The sequence below is a fragment of the Acinonyx jubatus genome, chromosome B1 (genome assembly GCF_027475565.1).
Source record: "Acinonyx jubatus isolate Ajub_Pintada_27869175 chromosome B1, VMU_Ajub_asm_v1.0, whole genome shotgun sequence".
Classification (NCBI taxonomy): Eukaryota; Metazoa; Chordata; class Mammalia; order Carnivora; family Felidae; genus Acinonyx; species Acinonyx jubatus.
The window spans coordinates 157,595,653-157,619,362 of NC_069382.1; the positions used below are offsets into that span (position 1 = coordinate 157,595,653).

General features: G+C 35.4%; 1 protein-coding gene across 1 annotated transcript in view; it reads left to right on the top strand.

The window, feature by feature from the left end:
* PDCL2 (phosducin like 2) overlaps positions 1-23,710 on the top strand; it is a 36,088-nt gene that overhangs the window by 6,378 nt on the left and 6,000 nt on the right. Inside the window, exons 2-4 of the mRNA XM_015068545.3 lie at positions 5,303-5,423; positions 5,985-6,075; positions 18,784-18,927. Coding sequence (XP_014924031.2) covers positions 5,303-5,423; positions 5,985-6,075; positions 18,784-18,927 — 356 coding nt within the window. The remainder of the gene's footprint in view (positions 1-5,302; positions 5,424-5,984; positions 6,076-18,783; positions 18,928-23,710) is intronic.

The window sequence follows — 23,710 nt, forward strand, 5'->3', positions numbered from 1 at the left end:
GGTGTATACCTAAAAAGCCAGTGGCAAACAATGATATTCTAAAAACTACTTAACTAACCAAACGAAGGCAAGAAAGAAATAGAGGAACAAAAAAGTAAATGAGACTAAAACAGGAAAATAGTAGCTCTAAATCTAATATTAACAATTATATTAAATATTAATGGACTAAATACTTCAAAAAGCAGAGATTGTCAGAATGGAAAAGCAACACACAACTGTATACTGCTGAGACACTTTATTATTTTATTTTATTATTATTTTTTAAGATTTAAATTCCTGCATAGTTAACCTATAGTGTTATATTAGTTTCATGGGTACAATATAGTGATTCAACAGTTCCGTATATTACTCAGTGCTCATCAAGATGTGTACTCTTAATCCCCTTCACCTATTTCACCCGTCCCCACCCCACTCCCCCCTGGTAATCATCTGATTGTTCTCTATAGTTAAGAGTAGGTTTTTTGATTGGTCTTTTTTTGTTTGTTTGTTTGTTTCTTTCTTAAATTTGACATAAAAATGAAAGCATATGGTATTTATCTTTCTCTAATGGACTTATTTCATTTTAGCATTATACTCTCTATAGAGCCATCCGTGTTGTTGCAAATGGCAAGATTTCATTCTTTTTATGAATGAGTAATATTCCTTTGTGTGTGTGTATGTGTTTGTGTATCCCACTTCTTTATCCATTCAACTATTGACAGACACTTGGGGTGCTTCCATAGTTTGGCTATTATAAATAACGTTGCAAGAAACGTTGGAGTGCATATATCCCTTCAAATTAGTATTTTCATATTCTTTGGGTTAATACACAATAGTGTGATTACTAGGTCATAGGATAGTTCTTGAGGAACCTCCATACTGTCTTCCACAGTGGGGGCACCGATTTACATAACCACCAACAAAGTGCAAGCCTTCCCTTTTTTCCCCATCCTTGCCAACACTTGCAATTTCTTGTCTTTTTGATAATAGCCATTCTGACAAGTGTGAGATTATATCTCATTGTGGTTTTGATTTGCATTTCCCTGATGATGAGTGATGTTGAGCATCTTTTCATGTGTCTGTTGGCCATCTGTACATCTTCTGTAGAGAAATGTCTGTTTATGTCTTCTGTTCATTTTTTAATTGCATTTTTTTGGTGTTGAGCTATATAAGTTATTTGTAATTTTGGATACTAACACTTTTTTGGATATGTCACTTGCAAATATCTTTTCCCATTCAATAGCTTGTTGTTTAGTTTTGTTGGCGTTTCCTTTGGTGTACAGACTTTTATTTTGATGTAGTCCCAACAGTTTATTTTTTGCATTTGTTTCCCATGCCTCAGGGGACCTACCTAGAAAGATATTGCTATGGCCAGTGTCAGAGAAATTACTGTCTGTCCTGTCTAGGATTTTTATGGTTTCAGGTCTCACATTTAGGTACTTTATTCATTTTGAGTTTATTTTTATGTATGGTGTAAGAAAATGGCCTAGTTTCACTCTTTTGCATGTTGCTGTCTAGTTTTCCCAGCACCATTTGTTGAAGAGACTATCTTTCTTTCATTGCATATTTTTGCCTCCTTTGTCAATGATTGATTGACCATATAATTGTGGGTTTATTCCTGGACTTTCTATTCTGTTCCATTGACCTATGTGTCTAATTTTATGCCAGTGCCCTACTGTTTTGATTACTACAGCTGTGTAATGAAACTTGAAGTCTGGAGTTGTGATACTTCCAGTTTTGTTTTTCTTTTTCAAGATTACTTTGGCTGACCCTGACCCTGAATAGGGTCTTTTGTTGTGCCATACAAATTTTAGGATTGTTTGTTCTAGTTCTGTGAAAAATGTTGGTATTTTGATAGAGATTGCATTAAATCTGTTGATTGCTTTGGGTAGTGTAGACCTTTTAACAATATTTGGTTTTCTAACTCATGAGCATGGAACATCTTTCCATTTCTTTGTGTCATCTTAAAAGAGACACAGTTTGAATACATAAAGCAGAACACATAAAGCAAAAACTAACATAATTCAAGGGATAAATAGACAAATCCACAATCATAATGTGAGATTTTAAAACCCCTCCTCTTAGTAATTGATAGAAAAACTAGATATAAAAATTGCTAACAAAATAGAAGATTTGAACAAACCTGTCAATCATCCATTGATTTATAGAGAAATATACCTATCAGTGGCAAAATGCACGCTTTTTTCAAGCATTCACTAAGATACATCATATACTGGGTCATAAAACAAGTCAATGCATGTCAAAAAAATCAAAATCTTAACAAAGTATGTTTTCTAACCAAAGAGAATTAAATTAGAAAGTATTAATAAGATACCTAGAAAAGTTGAAATTACTGGAAAATTAAACAACATCCTTCCAAATAACTAAGATGTCAGTAAAAAATTATAAAAGAGATTGGGAATATTTTTAATTGAATGATAATAATGGTACAGCAAACCAAAATTTGTAGGGTGCAGCTAAGAAAATTGTTAATGGGGAAATACATAGCTATAAGTGGCTGTATTAGAAAAGAAAGGTTCATAGTCAATAATCTAAGCTTTACCTTAAGGTATAAAAAAAGAGCAAAATATAATTGGTAGGACCCTCATTTAAAATGTTTGTATTATCTGTCAAGAGTTTCAAGAGTTTCCCTTTTCCATTTCTAGTATTGGTTATTTGTGCCTTCTTGCTTTTTTTTTTTTTTTTTTTTGTCAGTTTTGGTAAGTGTTTATCAATTTCATTAATTGATTAATTTCATTAATATTCTCTAAGAACCAATTTTTGGCCTTGTTATCCTATTATATATTAATTTTTCAACTCATCAATTTCTACTTTCACTCTTTTTATCTTTGATTTATTTTGATTTTCTTTTTCCAACTTCTTTGGTTGGATGTTTATATCTTAATTTTTAAACTTTTCATTTTATAAAATATCAAATTAAGGATATAAAATTTATTTTATGAACTGCTTTAGTTGCAGCCACATATTTTTTTGTTATGTGGCTTTACTTTTTATCATTCAATTCCTAGTGCTTTTAAATTCCCATTGAATAAATTGAATAAATAATAAATAATAAATAATAAATAAATTCCCATTGAATAAATTCCCATTGAATAAATTCCCATTGAATAAACCCATGGATTATTTAGAAAGTGTTTTCTTAATTCCAAATATATGATGATCTCCTAGTTATCATTTTCTTATTGATTTCTGTCTCTGGTCACAGTGCCAAAGTCTGTGAGCCTTTTTTCGATTTCTCAGCTTCTTGGCCTCTTCCAGAATTGGTAGTTGATCCACGGGGAATGGCCTCAAACATGGAGCTCCTCTCTAGCTCTCCTTCTCATCTAAGATCTTCTCCTGATAATTTTCTTCACTGCCTTATTGATTCTCCAGTGCTTTCAGATTGATTTTCATCAATTTCGTTCAATTTTACTAGATGTTCTCAGCAAAAGGTTTGATTCAAATGATCTAGTCTACCATTACCAAGTGCAGAATTCCTACTGATGCTGGTATTTTATTATTAGGAGACATATAAAGAATAGGGATTGAAGATCTCAGGGATAGAGTGACCAGTAATAGACAAAGTGGGGACAGAAAAACAAAACTTTGGCCAAAGAATAGGATGACAGGAGAAATAAGATGATACTTGTCTGTCATTTATTATTGTATAACAAACTATAACAAACTTGGTGGCTTAAAACAACACATTTACTGTATCAGAGTTTTTATGGGTCTTGATCTAGGCTTTGCTTAGCTGGGCCCTCTTCTCCAGAGTCTCCCACAAGGTTGCAATGAAAGTGTCAGCCAAAGCTGGGGTCTTATTTATTTATTTATTTATGTTTATTTGTTTTTGAGAGAGAGAGACAGAGAGAGACAGAATGTGAGTGGGGGAAGGGCAGAGAGAGAAAGAGGGAGACACAGAATCTGAAGCAGGCTCCAGGCTTTGAGCTGTCAGCACAGAGCCATCCGGCTCTAACTCGTGAACCATGAGATCATGACCTGAGCTGAAGTTGGATGCTTAACTGACTGAATCACCCACATACTCCGCTGGGATCTCATTTAAAGGTACAACAGAGGAAGAATCCATTTTTAAGTTCATTTACATGGTATTTGGCAGAATTCAGTTCTTTGGGGGCTATTTGACTAAGAACCTCAATGTCTAGCTGATTGTTGGTTACATTTCCCTTGTTGCATAGTTCTCTCCATAAGGCACTTCCCAATATAGCAGCTTGCTTTATCATAGCTAACTAGTGTGAAGAGTGCTGGCAAGATGGAAGTTATAATATTATGGAGAATAATAATAGAAATTACATTCTTTCATCTTTGCCATGTTCTGTTGGTTAGAAGCATGCCACAGTTCCCACCCATAGTCAAGGAGAGGGAGTTGTGCAGAGATGTGAATACCAGAATGTGGAGATCACTTAAGGTCATCAAATAATTTGTCACAGTATTTTCTCATATGTATAATTAAATTCTCCCTTCCTCTGGAAATATCAGGGGAAATGGACAGCAAACTAGAAAGAAAAGAGTTAATATATTACAACCTGTGGAAAAGGAGCAAATAAAATATCGAAGGCTAAGTAACAAGGAAAACAAGGTTAGCTTTCATAGAAAGAAACTATTTTTTTTTATTATTTATTTTTGAGAGCAAGAGAGACAGAGTGTGAGTGGGACAGGGGCAGAGAGCGAGGAAGACACAGAATCCAAAGCAGGCTCGAGGCTCCAAGCTGTCAGCACAGAGCCCGACGTGGGGATTGAACTTGCAGACTATGAGATCATGACCTGAGCCGAAGTTGGACATGCAACCGTCTGAGCCACCCAGGCGCCCAGAAAGAAATTATAAACTATGGAAAAATTCCTAGCCTCTTCTAACATTTAACCTGGGAGTACAAGTCCCTTGAAGCTAATTGGTTGAAAAGAGAAGCGTGTTCACCTGGAGGTATTAAATGCCTATGTAGAAAAACAAAACAGTAGTTTTGCATGATGTTAATTGGTTTTGCCTAATATAGTCATGAGAGAATTTTCCATGATTTATGAGTTTACTTCATTAATATTTGATATATGTGTTCCAAATTGATTTTTTATTAAACATCTCAGGGTAACTTTGAGGGTAGAGGATGTATCTTATCTATCAAAGTATGTAGTACCACTTGTGCTGGGAAGTGAGGAAAAAGTAGGCCACTTCGTTCTATACTTTGAAACTAATTATTCCGTTATCTGTAGAGTTCATGAACAATTGCATAGTTGAAAATGTTATATATCAATTTTACATGTACATATTAAAATGCACAACTGTGTTAATAGATTTTCTATTTTTTTATAGGATCCAAATGAAGATACAGAATGGAATGAAATTTTAAGAGATTTTGGCATTCTTCCTCCAAAAGAAGAGCCAAAAGATGAAATTGAAGAAATGGTTTTACGTTTACAAAAAGAAGCAATGGGTATAGTTGTGCATTTAGTGGGCTGGATGAGGAGATAATGATAGAGAAAGTGTATTTCATAAACTAAGAGGGAGAGAAGACATTAGAAATCCCACCCATACTTTTGAAATTAGGGTGCTGACACCTAAAATTTTTAATTCATATGTCGAAAGTCACAAGCTAGTTAGTAACAGAGCTGAAACATCCTGGTATATAACCTAGTGAGCTTTTTTCTCTGCCATCTTCCTCTACCTTGTGATTACCTTCTATTTTGATCATATATATAGTATGCATTATGTGTTAAGACTTTCAAGTACTTGGGAAGTCTAAATTTATGGTGTCTAACTGATGTTCACATCTACTTTAAATGTAGCCTGGTAGTTCTGTGAATTCAGAGCAGGAATGACAGTAAACAAAACCAAAGCAGTCAGCTATAAAATAGCTTTATATATTGGAGAACCTGCAACATTAAAGATATTCTTTATTTCTATTTATTTCTATATTGTTTTTTCTAACCATATGATTATAAATTAAAAAATGAGTTCTAAATAATTCAGTTATCTAAAATTTATTTTGTTTTAGTTAAGCCTTATGAAAAGATGACTCTTGCACAGTTGAAGGAAGCTGAAGATGAATTTGATGAAGAAGATATGAGAGCTATTGAAATATATAGGTATAGTGATTTATTTGGGCAACTTAAGAGTTTTTTTAATATTTATTTTTTTGAGAGAGAGAGAGGAACAGAGCATGAGGAGGGGAGGGGCAGAAAGAGAGGGAGACGCAGAATCAAGCTGGCTCCAGGCTTCAAGTTGTTAGCACAGAGCCTGATATGGGGCTCGAACTCACAGACCGCAAGATCATGACCTGAGCTGAAATTGGATGCTTAATGGACTGAGCCACCCAGGTGCCCCAACTTATGAGTTTTTGAATGGAGAAGTATTATAAGAATGAAATTTAAAAGGCCCTATTTTTTTCTACAGAATAGATTTTTAAAAAGAACAAAAGTAATTTTTAAAAATGTTTATTTATTTTGAGAGAGAGAGAGCAGGTGAGCAGAGAAAAGGCAGAGAGAGAGGGAGAAAGAGAATCCCAATTGGGCTCCACACTGTCAGCACAGAGCCTGATGCAGGGCTTGATCTCACAAACTGTGAGATCATGGCCTAAGCTGAAATCAAGAGTTGGACACTTCCAGGTGCCCCAAGAACAAAACTAATTTTTAAGAACATTTTAATTTTTTAAAATTAAGCTCACTGCCCAGCATGAGGCTTGAACCCATGATCTTGAGATCAAGAGTCACATGCTCTACCAACTAAGCCAACCCATACCCTTCAAGAACATTTTAAAACCACCTCACTTTATATAAGTGCAATAGTTTTTTTCCTGAATATTTTTTCCTTTGCTTAAGTAAAAAGCTATCCAGTAATACACAGTGGAACTTCATCAAGTTACATATAAGTAAAATGGAAATATCAGTAAAAGGCCAATAAGAGTCACAGTTTTCCTTCTAGGATGATGTATATCTTTTAATAAATAATTAATTACTACTCATAAATAAATTCTTTCCGAAATTAGAACAGGTATGTATATTTCCCAACTTATCCTGAAACTCAAGCCAGATAAAGAAATTTCAAAAACAGAATGGCACAGAAAAATATCTCTTATATATAGGATATATAGAATACATACATATATAAAATATAGGCACAAAATTTTTAAACACAGTTTAGCAAATTAGGTCCAACAATTAAAAAAAAAAGAATAATACATCCTGATCAAGTGGGATTGGTCCCAAGAATGCTGTTTTAACATGAAAAAAGCCCCAACAAAAGTGAATTGGATTAGAAGTAGCAATAGTCTGGTAGCAATGAGTACACCTAGCTCTTAGCTCTTGTTTTACAAATGCTACTCTCTAATAATAGGAACCAGTGTTCCTTGGAGGACTGCTTCATTCCACAGTGTGAGTTGAGAAAGTACAATATGAGTCAGGAGCATCATGTGGTGCCAGAAAGTAAAGAAATGCTATAGAAAAAAAGTTTTTTAAAGGTATAGGAGCAAAACGAAAGATTTTTAAATGGTCATAGTTGGAACAACTTGAGCAACAAAATAAATAATCACAATACTGGATTATAAAATAAATATCCAGGACTCCCTTGTGATATAAATAACTGAAATCATGAACAAATTCAGAGAAAGTAACACTGAGGAAAATAGAAAAATCACCATCAGAACACCACAATAATAATTAATCCCCCATGGGCAAGATTTGCTGATAGATGCTGAAATGAGTCGGGAAATTTAAATAGAAACAAGATATTTTCATAATCTCAAAGTATCTCCCCCCAAATATTTAGTAATTATAAAAGAGGAAATAGTAAGTTTACAGTGTAGACTTTTGGCAGATTCCATCTTAGGAAAAGACCAAGGTTACATTACCAATAATATATTGGCATCAAGTAACTCCTGATATAATGCACTGTGGAGGACACATTACCTATGTAGTATCCTTGTCAATAATTTCATATCCTCAGTCTAATTATAAAAATATATCAGAGAAGCCCAAATTTGAGACATTTTCAAAAAACAACAGACTAGGTTCACATCAGGAAAGATGGCAGAATAGAAAGCTCTAGGGATCCATTTGTCCACCTAGATAATTATTGTACTAGAAGAAACAGTCTCAAGTGACAGCTTGGGAACTCTGGAGTCTATTTGAACACTTGTAGCTTCCAAGATAAAGTTTGGCTGGTAAACTGTAGTTAGTATTGGCTGATTTCAGTCCTTAGTGTGGTAATGGCTATCCATACCTTACCCCCAGCCCCATGGTAGGCAACTGTTTGGACAGCAGCCTGTGTTACTGAAAAAGCTTACTAAAGCCAGAGTGGACAGTAAAGACTTTGTCCTCAATATCAAGGTTCTGTGTTCTGATTATGAATTACTGCTTCTGAATGTGGAGATACAGGCACAAAGAGTGGTTGTTATGGTGTCAATTTTCACTGGCTCAGGTGGCTTCCAGAGGATATAAAGTAGCCACATCTGTTTGGTTGGTTGGTATTTGGACATTCAAAACAACTGTATAAATGAGGGAATTTAGAAAGCCTTGGGAAAGACAAAAGCTCAGAAAAGACCTGAGACAACCTTAATTCTTTTACCCCAGACTGATCTCTGGCACAGAGACACCATAAAGTAATAAAAAAAGAAATCATGGAAGGTAGGGATCTGATTTTTTAGAGTTACCACATTTATAAGAATCCAGTGTTGTTTTCAAATTACAAGGCATACAAAGAAACATAAGTATTTCGAATTCAAAGGAACAAAAGAAATCGACACAAAGACAGGAAAGCATTATATGAACAAAGTGAGAATAACAATAAAGAGATAGAAATTGTAAGAAGGAACCAAAAAGATATTCTAAGACTAAAAAGTGCAATAAAAATTGAAATGAAATATATACTAGAGGGCTTCAAAAATCAGATTTGAACAAGCTGAAGAAAGAACAAATTTGAAGAGAAGACAATTAAAATTATGGAGTCTGAGGAATAGAAGAAAAAAAGAATGAAGTGAACAGAGACTAATTGGCCTTGTGATACACTAAGTGAGCCAACTTATGTGATATAAGAGTCCCAGCAGAAGAAAAGAGAAAGGGGCAGAAAGAATATTTGAAAAAATGATGTCTGAAAACTTCCCAAATTTAACAAAAGACACAAATCTCCAAATCCATGATGCTCAATGGGTTCCAAGTAGTATCAACTCAAAGAGACCCACACAAAGACACATCATAATCAACTATCAAAAGATAAAAACAAACTTGAAATCAATGAGAGAGAAGTAAAGTGTCACATACAATGGACCTTTAATAAAACTGTCAGTTTCTCATCAGAAATCTTGGAGGCCAGAAAGCAGTAAATTGATATATTTTAATTGCTGCAAAACAACAACAATACCACACAAAACTACCAACTGAGAATTCTTCATTTGGCAAATCTATGTTGCAAATGAAGGATAAATTAAGACATTAATTTAAGCTAAGTGAGTTTGTTACTACTAGAATTGCCCTAAAAAAGTAGTCCTTCTTGCTGAAGTTTAAAAGGCACTAGACAGTAACTCAAAGCTTTATGAAGAAGTAAGTAACATAAAGGTAACTACGTAAGCAAATATAAAAGCCAGAATCACTCAGCTTTTGGTTCTTAACTCTGTCTTTTTCTGTATGATTTAAAAGGCAAAGACATAAAACAGCAATTATTTTTTTTTCATAAAACAACAATTATAAGTTGATGTTGATGGACAATGTATAACAATGTAGTTTGTAACAATGACAGCATGAAAGAGGAGGGATGGAGGTATATACAAGTGGAGCATTTGTCTAGTATTGAAACTAAGTTGGTATTATTCACAGTAGGTCATCAAAAGATACTAATTTTAATCCTTAAGGTAAATGCTAAGAAAAAAACTAAAAGATTACAGAATGGAAAAGAAGAAGCAAATTAAAATGGCATATTACAAAAATCAACTAAATACAAAGGAAGAATTGAGGGACAAAAAGCAAATAAGAAACACAAAAGAGCTAAATGGCAGAAGTCCTTCATTAACAAGAATTGCTTTGTCGCGTTGGTCCCAGCCTATTGAGAATGATATTGTTGGTGAGGAATGCCTGAGGCATTCATCTGGGCCTGTATTACTCACATTACTCACATGTTGTGGCTGGACTAGCCCTTTGGTTCTTATTATGATTGTAGGATACGCTTTAGCAAAAACCCCACCAGGAACCATTGAGGAAAAAGAGTTATTACTCATAGGTGCTGGAAGCTACATGGCATGCCTAAAGGCCACATAGCCAGATTATTAGGGAGTAAGAGTACAGAGCTGGGGCTCTGCCTTTACTAGGGTCCATTGGTGGGGTGTTTAGGTTTCACAGGTTTACTCTTTATTGGCTAATTTAGTGCATAAGAGCTGGAATTAGGACATGGGAAAGGAGAAGCTGGTCATTCAAGCAGTCTAGTTTACCCAGGGGTTTCTGAAAGAGGGGTCCTCATAGGTGGGGGCAGCCTAATTCTTTATCTGGTTGTTTTGCTAGTAGCTGTGTCATACAGCTGGCACCGTGTTTTTCGAGATGGATGTCTTTTGAAATGGACTCCTCAGCAACCAAAAGCTCAACGTCAGGCACTTACAGTACAATCAAAAAACTTCATGTCAGACACTTACATTATGTAGTTTAAATGTAAATGGATTTTAAATTAATTGATCTCCAATTAAAGGCAGATATTGGCAGAATGAATACAAAGAAACACAACCCATGTCCTGAAAACCAAAGATATCTTGAGAAAGAACAAAATTGGAGGACTCATACTTCCAGATTTTGAAACTTACTACAAAGTGACAGTAATCAAAACAATGTAGTAGTGACATAAGAAGAGACATACAGATTGCTAGAATAGGATAGAGAGCCCAGAAAGAAACCCTCACATATATATTCAAATGATTTTCAACAAGGTGTCAAGACCATTCAATCTTTTCAACAAATGGCACTGGGAAAACTAGATTTCTACATGGAGAAGAATAAGTTGGACTCCTACCTCATATCATAAACAACAAATAACAGAAAATGGATCAAAGACCTAAATATAAGAACTAAAACTTATGGGGAAAACATAAGGGGAAACATCCATGACATTGGATTTGGCAATGATTTCTTGGATATGACACCAAAAGCACAGCAACAAAAGAAAAAATAGATAAACTGGACTTTATCAAAATTTTACAACTTTGTACAAAGGACACTATCAAGAGAATGAAAAAATAACCCACAGAATGGGAGAAAATATTTGCAAATTATATGTATAAATATATCATGTAGGATTACTAACCAGAATATATAAAGAATTCCTAAAACTCAGCAACAAAAGACAGCTCAATTTAAAAACATGCAAAGGACTTGAATAGACATTTCTCCAATGCAGTTATACAAATGGAAAGTAAGTACATGAAAAGATGATCAACTTAGTCATTAGGAAAATGCAAATCAAAAACATGAGATTCCATTTCTTTCCCACTAGGGTGGTTATAGTAAAGAAGACAGACGATAAAAGTTGGTGAGCATGTGGAGAAATTGGAACCCTCGTACGTTGCTAGTGGGAATGTAAAATGGTGCACTGCTTTGAAAAACAGTCTGGAATTTCCTCAGATGTTAAATATAGAATTACCATATGATTCACAATTCCACTTGGATGTGTATATATCCAAGAAAACTGAAAACATAAAATATGTATATGAATGTTCATAGCACTATTCAAAACAGCCAAAAAGTACAAAATGTGAATATCTGTCAACTGGGGAGAGGATAAACAAATTATAGTATATCAGACAATGGAATATTACCAGCCATTTAAAGAAATGTGGTACTGATATATGATACAATACAATTGAGCCTTTAAAATATTATGCTAAGTGAAAGAAGCCAGTAACAGAAGGCCATATTTTATATGATCCCACTTATATGAAATGTCCAGGATAGGAAAATTCATAGAGACAGAAATTATTAATTACCATGGCCTGTGATGGGAATAAGTGCAGATGGGGGAATAAGGAATAACTTTGGAGCAATAAAAATATTCTAGGATTAAATAGTGGTAATGGATGCATAACTTTGTGAATGTTTTAAAAATGACTGAATTGCACACTTCAAATAGTTGGATTTTGTTTTTCATTTTCTTTTTACTTTATTTATTTATTTATTTATTTAGAGAAAGAGAGTGAGTCAGGGACGGGCTGAGAGAGGGGAAGAGAGGATCTTAAGCAGGCCCTGTGCCCAGCACGGACCCTGGCGTGGGACTCAATCTCATGACTGTGAGTTCATGACCTGAGCCGAAATCAAGAGTGGAATGTTTAACCAACTGAGCCACCCAGGCGTCCCATATTTTTTTATAGTTGAATTTTATTATACATGCATGCCTCACTTTATTGCACTTCACTTTATTGCACTTTGCAGATACTGTCTTTTTTATGCATTGGAAGCTTGTGGCAGCCCTGCCTTGAGCAAGTCTATTGGTGCCATTTTTCTACCACATTTGCTCACTTCATGATTGTCACATTTTGGTATTCTCACAATATTTCAAGCTTTTTTATTATTATATTTGTCATGGTAATCTGTCATCAGTGATTATGACTCTCTGAAAGCTCAGATGATGGTTAGCATTTTTTAAAGGAATAATGTGTTTATTTGCTATTTATTTTTATTTTGTGAAGGTATGTACATTTTTTAGACATAACGATATTGTGCTCTTAATGGACTACAGCATAGCATAAACATAACTTTTATACACGCTGGGAAACCAGAAAATCCACTTGACTCACTTTATCGTGAGTTTCACTTTATTGCAATGGTCTGGAATAGAGCTCACAAAACCTTCAAGGTATGCTTATATATGAATTATATTACAATTAAAATGTAAAGATCATGGAGGAACTGAAATATTCATATGACCACTCTGCAAAGCAGTTTGGCAATTTCATACAAAGTTACATATACATTTAACATATAACCCAGCAATCACATTTCTGAGGGAATTGAAGATCTATGTCAATACAAAGAATTGTACATGAATGTTCATAATAGCTAAAAACAAAACAACGTAAAAGTCCATTGATACAATGAATACATGTGAAGTGAATGAATAAACAAATTGTAGTGTATTCACATAATGGAATACTACTCTGTAGGAATAGAAAGAAAACTAGTGATACATATAGTAACTTTGGTAAAATTCAAAAGCATTATACTAAATGAAAGAAGCCAGGCCAGGAGAATATTTGATATATGATCATTTGCATCATTTAAAAATATGATTTTTTGATGAAAATATAAATTTCCAAAATTGACTCAATAAGAGATGGAAAAACATTAGTGAGAAGATAAACTGATTCCTAAAATTTGTTCTCTAGCTGATTTTTCTCTACTTTCAAGGCACAGATAATCTCTATGTTTTTATAAAGATGGAGAGTTTACTAATTTGTTGCATAAAACATGGTTATATTTATTGATAATATAACACTGATTGTCACAATCAGACAAGGTTCATACAGAAAGGAAATAAAACTCATGACTCAGGTTGGTTGGTCAAAATAACCACCCAACATTGTTAAGAAAAATTTATATTTCTCATGTGAATCGACCTTATGACGATGCAACTAGCAAAATTCAGACTGTGGGAAACCTTGGACAAACAAGCCAGGTTCCTTTGATAAAGAAATTGTCAGGGGGGAAAAGTAGATGGAAAGAATCTGGATTAAATTAGATTTAAGAGATATAATAACCATATGTATAAATCTAATTTGGATCCTCATTTGAGTAAACAAACTTTAAAAAATGGAGACAATACTCAATGCCGTTGAACACTTACATGGTTAACATGGTAAATTTTATGTATATTTTATGTATTTTAGAATAGGATTATTTGAACATTATATAACTATATTAAGGAATTATTGTTTTAGGTATGATTGTGCTATGTGAATTAAATTTTTTAAAGTATCCTCATCTTTTGGAGATACATAATGAAATATTTACAGATGAAATTACATGATGTCTTATATTTGCTTCAGAATAGCCCGTGAGATGGGAAGTTAACAGGGGTAAAGATGTAAGATGTAGAGATGTAAGATGTAGAGATTGGCCATGAATAGAAATAATTGATGGAAGATGCATGCATCTGGGGTCTCTTTACCTTTGTATATTTTGATAACTGTCCATAATATAGTGTAAAATACACATTCCTGAGATCAGAATGAAGAGGTAATAATCAGTAAATTTGGGTTGGGATCTCAGGAATATGTCAATCTTTGGAACCTGCTATACCTAAGTGATTCTCGTACAGGATGTCCACATGCCTTAACTTGGAAAACATTGCTTTAGACCAATCTCACTTTGGAAACATAGATGCAAAAATCTTAAATACAATATTGACAAATAAAATAGCATACTAAAATCACTATATATGGTGAATAATTAGAATTTATTCAAAGAATGCAAGGATTGTTCAATGATGGCAATCCTACTAATGTAATCATTTATGTCAGCAGAATTTATTGAGATAATTAATGCTTCTGTAACATGCAACTTCAAATTCACAGTGGTTTCACACAGGAAAGTTCCTTACTCAGGAACTTCAGTGACTCTTCTGTTACCCTGAAGAGTTACTTCAGTGACTCTTCTCTGGGTGATGACTAGGGATCTGGGCTCTTTTCATTAGGGCCACATCATGTCAGCATCCTTTCCCTCCGGCTTGTGGACTAGGGAGACAGTGTGAAAGACAGCATGGGACATTGCAGGGGTGAGTCACAGAAATGCATATTTCACTTTCACTCTTGATCTACTGGACATAATCCAGTCTCCTGGGCCTAATCTAACCACAAAGGAAGCTGGCAAATGTAGTCTTCCTGTGAGCCCTGGAAGAGAAAGCTATACCAATGACCAGCCAGTTTCTGCCACAGAGATGAAAGAGAGATACTACATGTGCAAGTTCTTTCACTTGCATATTCCATATCAAAAGTCCAAGTTTAATTGCCACCAGTTTGTGCCACATTATTTTCATATCTCAGTTGTCACTTTGGATCTAAGGAAAAAGGAACCTGTATCCTTTCAAAAATTGTTATTAACAAGGGAAAATTCTGTAGTCATCCTGATAGTGGTGATATAAAGCAAATTCCTCATTTAAAGCCAAAACAAAACAAAAATTTTAAGAATTGTAAAAGCAGTTTTACATTCACAGCAAAATGAGTGGAAGGTATAGAGATTCCAATATACCCCCTGCCCCAGCAAATGCATAGTCTCCAGCATTATCAACATCTCCCACCAGAATGATAGATTTGCTATAATTGATGAACCTACATCAATACATCAAAATCACCCAAAGTCTACAGTGTTCATACAATACAGTCCATTTTTAGTGTTGTATTTTCTATGAGTTTGGACAAGTGCATAATGATGTATCCATCATTATGGTATCATACAAAGTATTTTCACTACCCTAAAAATTCTCTGTAGTCTGCCTATTTGTCCCCTCCCCATTGCAAATCTCTGGCAACTGCTGATTTTTTTATTGTCTCCATACCTTGCCTTTCCAGATTGTCATATAGTTGGGGTCATAGTTTGTAGCCTTCCCAGATTGGCTTCTTTCACTTGTAATATGCATTTAAGTTTCTTCCATGTCTTTTCATGGCTTGAGAGCTCATTTCTTTTTAGCACTGAATAATACTACATTATCTGGATACACCACAGTTTACCCATTCACTTAAGGATATCTGAGTTTGGGCTATGATAAATTATTTTAAAGCTGCTATAAACACCCACGTGTAGGTTTTTGTGTAGACATAGTTTTCACTCCTTTGGATAAATACCAAGGAGCATGATAGCAGGATCGTATGGTAAGAGTTTGTTTAATTATATAAGAAACCTCCAAACCATCTTCCAAAAGGTGACCGTTTTGTATTCCAACCAGCAATGAATGAGAGTTCCTGTTGCTCCACATCCTCTCAATCATTTGGTGTCAGTGTTGTAGATTTTGGCCATTTTAATAGATATGTTGTTCTCTGTTGTTTCAATTTGCATTTCCTTGATGACATAGATGTGGAGTATCTTTTAATATGCTTATTTGTCATCAATATATTTTTTGGTGAGTTGCCTGTTCAGGTCTTTGGCCCATTTTTGAATCAGGTTGTTTGTTTGTTTTCTGATTGTTGAGGTTTTAGGGTTCTTTGTATATTTTAGATAATACTCCTTCATCAGATGTACCTTCTGCAAATATTTTCTTCTAGTCTTTGCAAAGAAGGTACGTCCCTAGAGGCAATAATTGTTGTAGTGGTTTTCTGATCCCCAGTGTAGGTTGATAGTAAAACACAATTGAAATAGTAGTTCCAGATTCCCCAGTTTCTGGATTGCAGCAGGGAAAGCTATTCATTCCTTTGGCAGACCAGTTTTGAGTGTTGTTTTGGAAGTCATTCTTGGTAGCCAAGCCTAGAGTCTTCATCTTTATACTGAGTGGTGTGTAAAATACTTAATCCCCCAGATTAAGCTTTCTGCTGCTTTCTGTTTTTGTGAGTAAATCCCAACTGATAATTGTTAGGTGAAAAATGCAGGCCATTGGAAAGAAAGAAAGAAACAAAGAAAGAAAGAAGAAAGAAAAAAGAAAAGAAAAGAAAAGAAAAGAAAAGAAAAGAAAAGAAAAAAGAAGGAAGGAAGAAGAAAGAAAAGAAAGAAAGAAAAGAAAAGAAAAAGAAGAAAGGAGAAAGAAAAATGAGGCCGTTGAACACTATATCCCTTTCTGATGGCAAAACCAACCCAGGTGTTTAATTCTACTGAATTGCAAAGAAAAATGAGGAGGAGAAGGTGCAGAAGTAGAGGAGGAAGATAGTCACACCATTAAGTAGGGCATGGTGCCATCACTGGAACAAAAACTTTTTGAAATTTTTGGCAGATATAAGCCAGTGAGATCAAATTGAGGGAAGTTAATGATAGTGATGCTAAATACTCAGTGCAAACAAAACTGGGCTCCCAAAAGATTTTTGGAGTAACTGTAAGTTCTGAATGTCTGAGCCAGTACAGGGAAAATTGAAGGATTTCAGTTTGAAAGTTGTGAGAAGGCCCTAGATTTGAATTCCTGTTCTTGGCATTCTTCTCTAGGCTTCATTTTGCTTGATTTACTTGTTATGTAAAGTGAGTGGTTTTACCTGATATGGTTCTAACACATGCAATAAAGACAGAATGTTCTAAAATATACCCAGGATTTAGGTTTGGCCATGCCAACAGAACAGGAGATAATTGCCATGGTGAAGATAGTTTATTACTCAGTTCTCAAGAGTAGTGGGCATGCCCTACAATGCAGGGCCATACAGGGAAGCATCAGAGTTGGTTAAGAGGCAGAAGGAGTGAGGGGATAGTATGGACATAACTCTTCATTGTGATTTCTGTGGGAAAGGTAAACTAAGCAGGGTGAGCAGATGTAGGATTGGCTAGTTGAATAATTTTGGCAGGCTCTGGGCTGTAGAGGCTGCCTCTAGTTGTCTGATTCCTGGGCCAGGAAAGATTAGGGAATAGGAATAGTGCCTCAGGCCAATAAAGGAGGTGGTTGAAGGATTGGGCTCTGAATTAGTTGGTTTGCTTTTAAGAAATGTGCTCTGCAGTGAGTATTTGCTATCTTTAGAAATTACCTAGCCCTGGGAGAGGCAGTCTCTCCAGGATCAGCAAGGTCGCAGATGCCAGAGCATCAATACAGAAAATAAGAAAATAAAGGGCCTGGTGGGCTCAATCAGTACAGGATGTGACTCTTGATCTTGGAGTTGTGAGTTCAAGCTCCATGTTGGACATGGAGATTACTTAAAAAAAATTTTTTTTCATTATACAGAAAATAAGAAAATCTAGTTGATACACAGAGAAAGAAAGGAGTGTGTACTCCCAGATAACTTAGAGGTATGGAATCAGTAACCTTTAAGAAACTTGTAGGTGTGTTGGAAACTCTGGATCCAAGTGTTCCACAACTAAATCAAAACATGCAAATTTTGAGAAAGTTTTTAAACAAAGTTTCAAGGTCCTCTATGGGTGAATAACTAGTTTCAAGGTCCTCTATGGGTATTTATTGAATACTCATTGTGTGCTAGGCACCATCCTAAGAAATCTACATATGTTATCTCATTTAATCCCCAACAATCCTGTGTAAATAAGTATTAATATTATTCCCATTTGCAGTTGCAGAACTGAAGCTTAGAGTGATTAAATAACTTGCCTGAGCTTATGCTGCTCATAAGTAGGAGTTGGCATTTAAACCCAGTTTAGTCTTAGAGTGATCACCCTTCTCTACCACCTCTCTACCTGCAATAAAGTTATAACAAGTAATTACACGTGTTCGCAAAGGCTTTGGACCGAAGTTCAGCTCAGCACGATAGTTAAGAGCATGTAAACAGGGTGAGAATAGTACTAACTTGATAAAGTTAAATTAGTTAATGTAGTGCACTTAAAACAGTGCCTGGCAGCATAGTAAGCACTCAATAAATGTTAGCTATTATTATTAAGTATATGCTTCCTTAGTATTTAACCTGTGTATGTATGAGAATTTGTTGGCTCAATGCCCTCTATAGCTATGATTAAGACCTAGCCTTAAATAAAAATAAATTTAAAAGTCAATAGCTAACTCCTCTTTGCAATATTCATAACACAAATACCCATATGAAAAGAGGAATTGGAATTATAAGAGCATTAATAGTTATTCTAACATTCTTTAAAGTGTTTGATATGTACTAGCATGACATTCATCGCCCTAAATTGTTTCTGTGTATAGGAATGACCTGAAGACTATAACAATTTTCTTATGTAATTTCATTTTATTTTTTTAATTAGAGAAAAGCGGTTACAGGAATGGAAAGCTCTTAAGATAAAACAAAAATTTGGGGAATTAAGAGAAATTTCTGGAAATCAGTATGTGAATGAAGTCACAAATGCAGAAAAAGATGTGTCAGTTATAATTCATTTATACAGATCAAGGTAATTACTATAGTATTTCTGTAAAATGTTAGTATACTAATGTTTTAAGATATTTATGTCTGGTTTTGAGGCTTTATAAGGCATATGACAAAGACCACTCAAGAAAAGAAAAATTATACATATGTATATACACATATATATGTATGTGTATATATATATGTATGTATGTATATATATATATACACATAATGTTAAAAAACAAAATTCAAGTAAAAATCAAGTAAAATTGAAGATCTAATTGACTTCATTAAACAATTAATGAATCAGGCAGCATTCTATCTAGAACAAATGTAGAGGGGAGCTCCAAAGAGTTGTACAAAATGGAAGGCTTTTATAGGAAAGAGGGTGGACAGGAAGTTATTAGTAAAAGAAAAGGAAGGATTGTTTCTCTTAGGGGGAATACAGGGGTGTTCTTATTAGATGGATCACCTCATCTTCCTTTGGGGAATGGAGAGCCCATGTAACAGATTACCTCATTTGGTATTAACCAGAAAATTCCAGATTGATTAAATTCCACTTCTGGAGAGGTCAAAACTGCAATAAGTATTTGTTTGCTGTCTTGGGGGCAAGTGACTCCACCTTGGGCCTTGTGGCTTCCTTTTTAATGTGTACTTAATATACAAATGGAGTAATTGGCTTCAGGGATTAAATTAGATATTTTAATATGTTTTCATGTCTCATTTAAAGAATTTGTGGCACTTCTTAAAAGAATAACACTCTTTCAGGGCACCTGGCTGGCTCAGTTAGAAGAACATGTAACTCTTGATCTCCGGAGTTGTGAGTTTGAGTCCCACAGTGGGTATGGAAACTATTTAAATAAGTAAATGAATTAAAAAGAAAAAAAAGAGGGGCACCTGGGTGGCTCAGTCAGTTAAGCATCCAACTCTTGATTTTGGTTCAATTCATGATCTCATGGTCATGGGATTGAATCCCATGTCAAGCACCCCCCCGTCCAGCTCCACATTGAACATGGAGCCTGCTTAAGATTCTCTCTCTCTCCCTCTCTCTCTGCCCCTCCTCCATGCATGCACACTTTCTCTCAGAAAAAGAAGAAAGAAAGAAAGAAAGAAAGAAAGAAAGAAAGAAAGAAAGAAAGAAAGGAAGAAAGAAAGAAAAGAAAGAGAGAGAAAGAAAGAAAAAGAAAAATGACATTCTCTGGCAGTTATTTTTTTGTTAGCTTATTACAGAAAATTTCAAACATGCTGAAAAGTAGAAAGAATGATAAAATGAATACCCTAAATGCCAGCCAGGTAGATTTGAAAATGAACATTTTGCCATTTTTGTATCTTTTTGTCTGTATGTGGGTATGTGCCTGTGTACCTATCTGCAGGATCATTTCAAACTAAATTACACACAGTGTGAAGCTTTACTCCTGAGTACTTCAGCATGCATCTTCAAAATATAAGGGCATTTCTCTATATGACCGCAATACTGTTTTCTCACCTAACAAAATTAGTTATAATTCCAAAATTAATAATAATTGACAAAGGATCCAGTTAAGGATCATGCAGTACATTTGGATATATCATGTCTCTGAAGTCTCTTTAAAAAAAATTTTTTTTAACGTTTTATTTTATTTTTGAGACAGGGAGAGACAGAGCATGAACAGGGCAGGGTCAGAGAGAGGGAGACACAGAATCCAAAGCAGGCTCCAGGCTCTGAGCTGTCAGCACAGAACCCGACGTGGGGCTAGAACTCACGGACCGCGAGATCATGACCTGAGCCGAAGTCAGCCGCCTAACCGACTGAGCCACCCAGGCGCCCCTGAAGTCTCTTTTAATAGAACAATTCCCTCGTACTCACTTCTACTCCCCAAGCAGTTAATTTATAGTGCCTACTTGTACTAAGTTTAACCCAAGTGTCCCCAGGCCTTACCAGCCTGGTATATGATAATTGGGTAGAGTGGCCCATTCCCCAACTCTGTGTCACAGAGATCCTGCAAGCTCCCAGAGTTTCACAAATCTCTCTAGAGTTAGGTCCCAGCAACTCTGCCTGGGTGCCAAGCCAGTCCAGGAACATAGGTGATGCCAATTGCCCTCATTGTTTTCATCCATTCTCTGAATAAAAGATTTTTTTCTCCAGGTCCTCAGAGAAACTCTGTACAGAGCAATTTATGCAGATTAGGGCCCTGCTGTTTACCAGCTCACCAGTTCCTCACACGAATTTTAAGAGGACACCAGGCTCCATAAAAGAAGACATGACTGTTATTGTAACTAAAATGCTTGGTAATTAATTTTTGAGTAGTTTAAGGCCTTAAAAAGAATCTTTCGCATTATCTGATTTTGTACTACTTATCTGATTTTGATTTCTCACACATAAATATGAGAAACATGGACATTTACAATAATGGGATCTGTGCGTGAGAAGTGTTATATACAAATAGCTTACTAAATATCTTTTCTGAGACCCAGAATAGATGTTGGTTCTGAATGCCCATACCATGGCATAAAATTATTTACTTTAACAGTTATTTCTGGATACATTAATTAAATTTCACAAATAATTTTCAAAAATTCATACAAGAGATTGATGTGTTATAGTTTCAGCTAGGCTGTTTCAAACTATCATATAACTTTGATGGACTCAAAGGATAAGCATATTTTTTTTTATTTTTTTTTCAACGTTTATTTATTTTTGGGACAGAGAGAGACAGAGTATGAACGGGCAAGGGGCAGAGAGAGAGGGAGACACAGAATCGGAAACAGGCTCCAGGCTCTGAGCCATCAGCCCAGAGCCTGACGCGGGGCTCGAACTCACAGACCGCGAGATCGTGACCTGGCTGAAGTCGGACGCTTAACCGACTGCGCCACCCAGGCGCCCCGGATAAGCATCTTTTTAAAATAATATTAAAAAAAATTTTTGTAACATTTATTTATTTTTGAGAGAGAGAGAGAGCGAGCTGAGAAGGGGAAGAGAGGGAGAGGGAGACACAGAATCTGAAGCTGGCTCCAGGCTGTCAGCACAGAGCCTGACGCAGGGCTTGAACCCACGAACTGTGAGACCATGACCTGAGCCGAAGTCTAGCACTCAACTGACTGAACCACCCAGGCGCCCCTTAAAATAATATTTTAAGTGTTTGTGACCTCAGAGAGCACTCAATCTAAGATAGTTACATAAAATATTTTTTTTCTTGACACTAAGAAAATGTATTCATGTGTTGCTATAGAACATACATTTTAAGAAAATTAATCTATAATCAAATTAACCTCTCTATATTTTATTTTTATTTGAGAGAGAGAGAGAGAGAGCAAGCACATGAGTAGGGGAGGAGCACAGAGAGAGGGAGAGAGAGAGAATCCCAAAAGCAGGCCCCATGCCCAGCACAGAGTCTGATGTGGAACTCAATCTCACAACCGTGAGATCATGACCTGAGCCACCCAGGCGCCCCTATAATAAAATTTATAAAACAGAAAAAAATTATTTATATTACAAATAGTCCTTCGAAAAGTCTAGTTTTTAACTTAATGGGTTTACTCATAATTTCATCTTGTGAAGTGGAATATAACTGTTAAAAACATATTTGTATTTCTAGCTACCTTCTATAAATTTTATAGGAACATAAGAGCTTGTTTTTTAACTGGGTTCCTAAGTTCTATAATTTTAATGTCTTTTTGCTATTAAATTTTTGGAACTGGGCCAACTCTTCATCGAAGTGAAGGCTCAGCTTGCTTAGTGTCCCCTTAGGGGAAGCTAACTCACCCTGGGCCAGTAAGCCTAGTAGCTGAGCTGCTTGGTCAACCTTGATTCTGATTTTATCCAATCTTACACCTGTGCCCAAATTATAATTTTGGGCTTCTACATCATTCCTATGCCAAACACATATTTTAAAACGTGAAGACCATAAAAAGGCCCTTAATTCATTTGCTAATGTGAGAGGTCTCCCTTATATTTTATAGCTCTTCTGGGGTTAAATTCTGGCCCTTGAATTCCAACACCAAATTTATTCCCTTACCATTTGCTGTCAGAATTGTCTTCAGACAAGCACTTTCTCCCTGCACCATAATCTATGACACCATACTTTTCTTCTTCTTTTTTTTTTTTTGTAACTTTTTTATTTATTTTTGAGACAGAGAGAGACAGATCATGAACGGGGGAGGGGCAGAGAGAGAGGGAGACACAGAATCTGAAGCAGGCTCCAGGCTCTGAGCCATCAGCCCAGAGCCCGACGCGGGGCTCGAACTCACGGACCGTGAGATCTTAACCTGAGCCGAAGTCGACGCTTAAGACTGAGCCACCCAGGCGCCCCAACACCATACTTTTCTAATTCCACACTTTTCACTATCACCATCAATGTCCACCTGCCTTCTACCATTCATATCACATACCCCATAAGTCTGCTATACCGACTCAGCTCTCATTCTGACAGGAATGATAAAAATCCCTTTGAATTAGATATCTAATTTAGTGGGTGCATTTCACCTATTTGAGAAAAACTGAAACTTACAAAGTCAATTTATGTTCTTGCTTTGTGTGGAAAACTGATAATTAAGTTAGACAGTACATACTTTTCTAATATTAAAGTAGGCCACCCACTAAAATAAAGCAGGATCTAGATTTGTAGCAGGTTGTAATTATCAAAATGAATGATGTTATATATTCTGAAATGTAAATTAAATGTATAATACATTTAATTTGCTTTTCTTAGCTTTGTTTCTTGCTCTATAAATTGATATACAACATTGTCTAGTATTAAGAGGATGTCTGAGGATTTTGTAGATGCTGGAGATGCAAAAGGCATGTAAGACATCTGTCTGTCATTAAAGAAATTTCAATATAGTAGAGA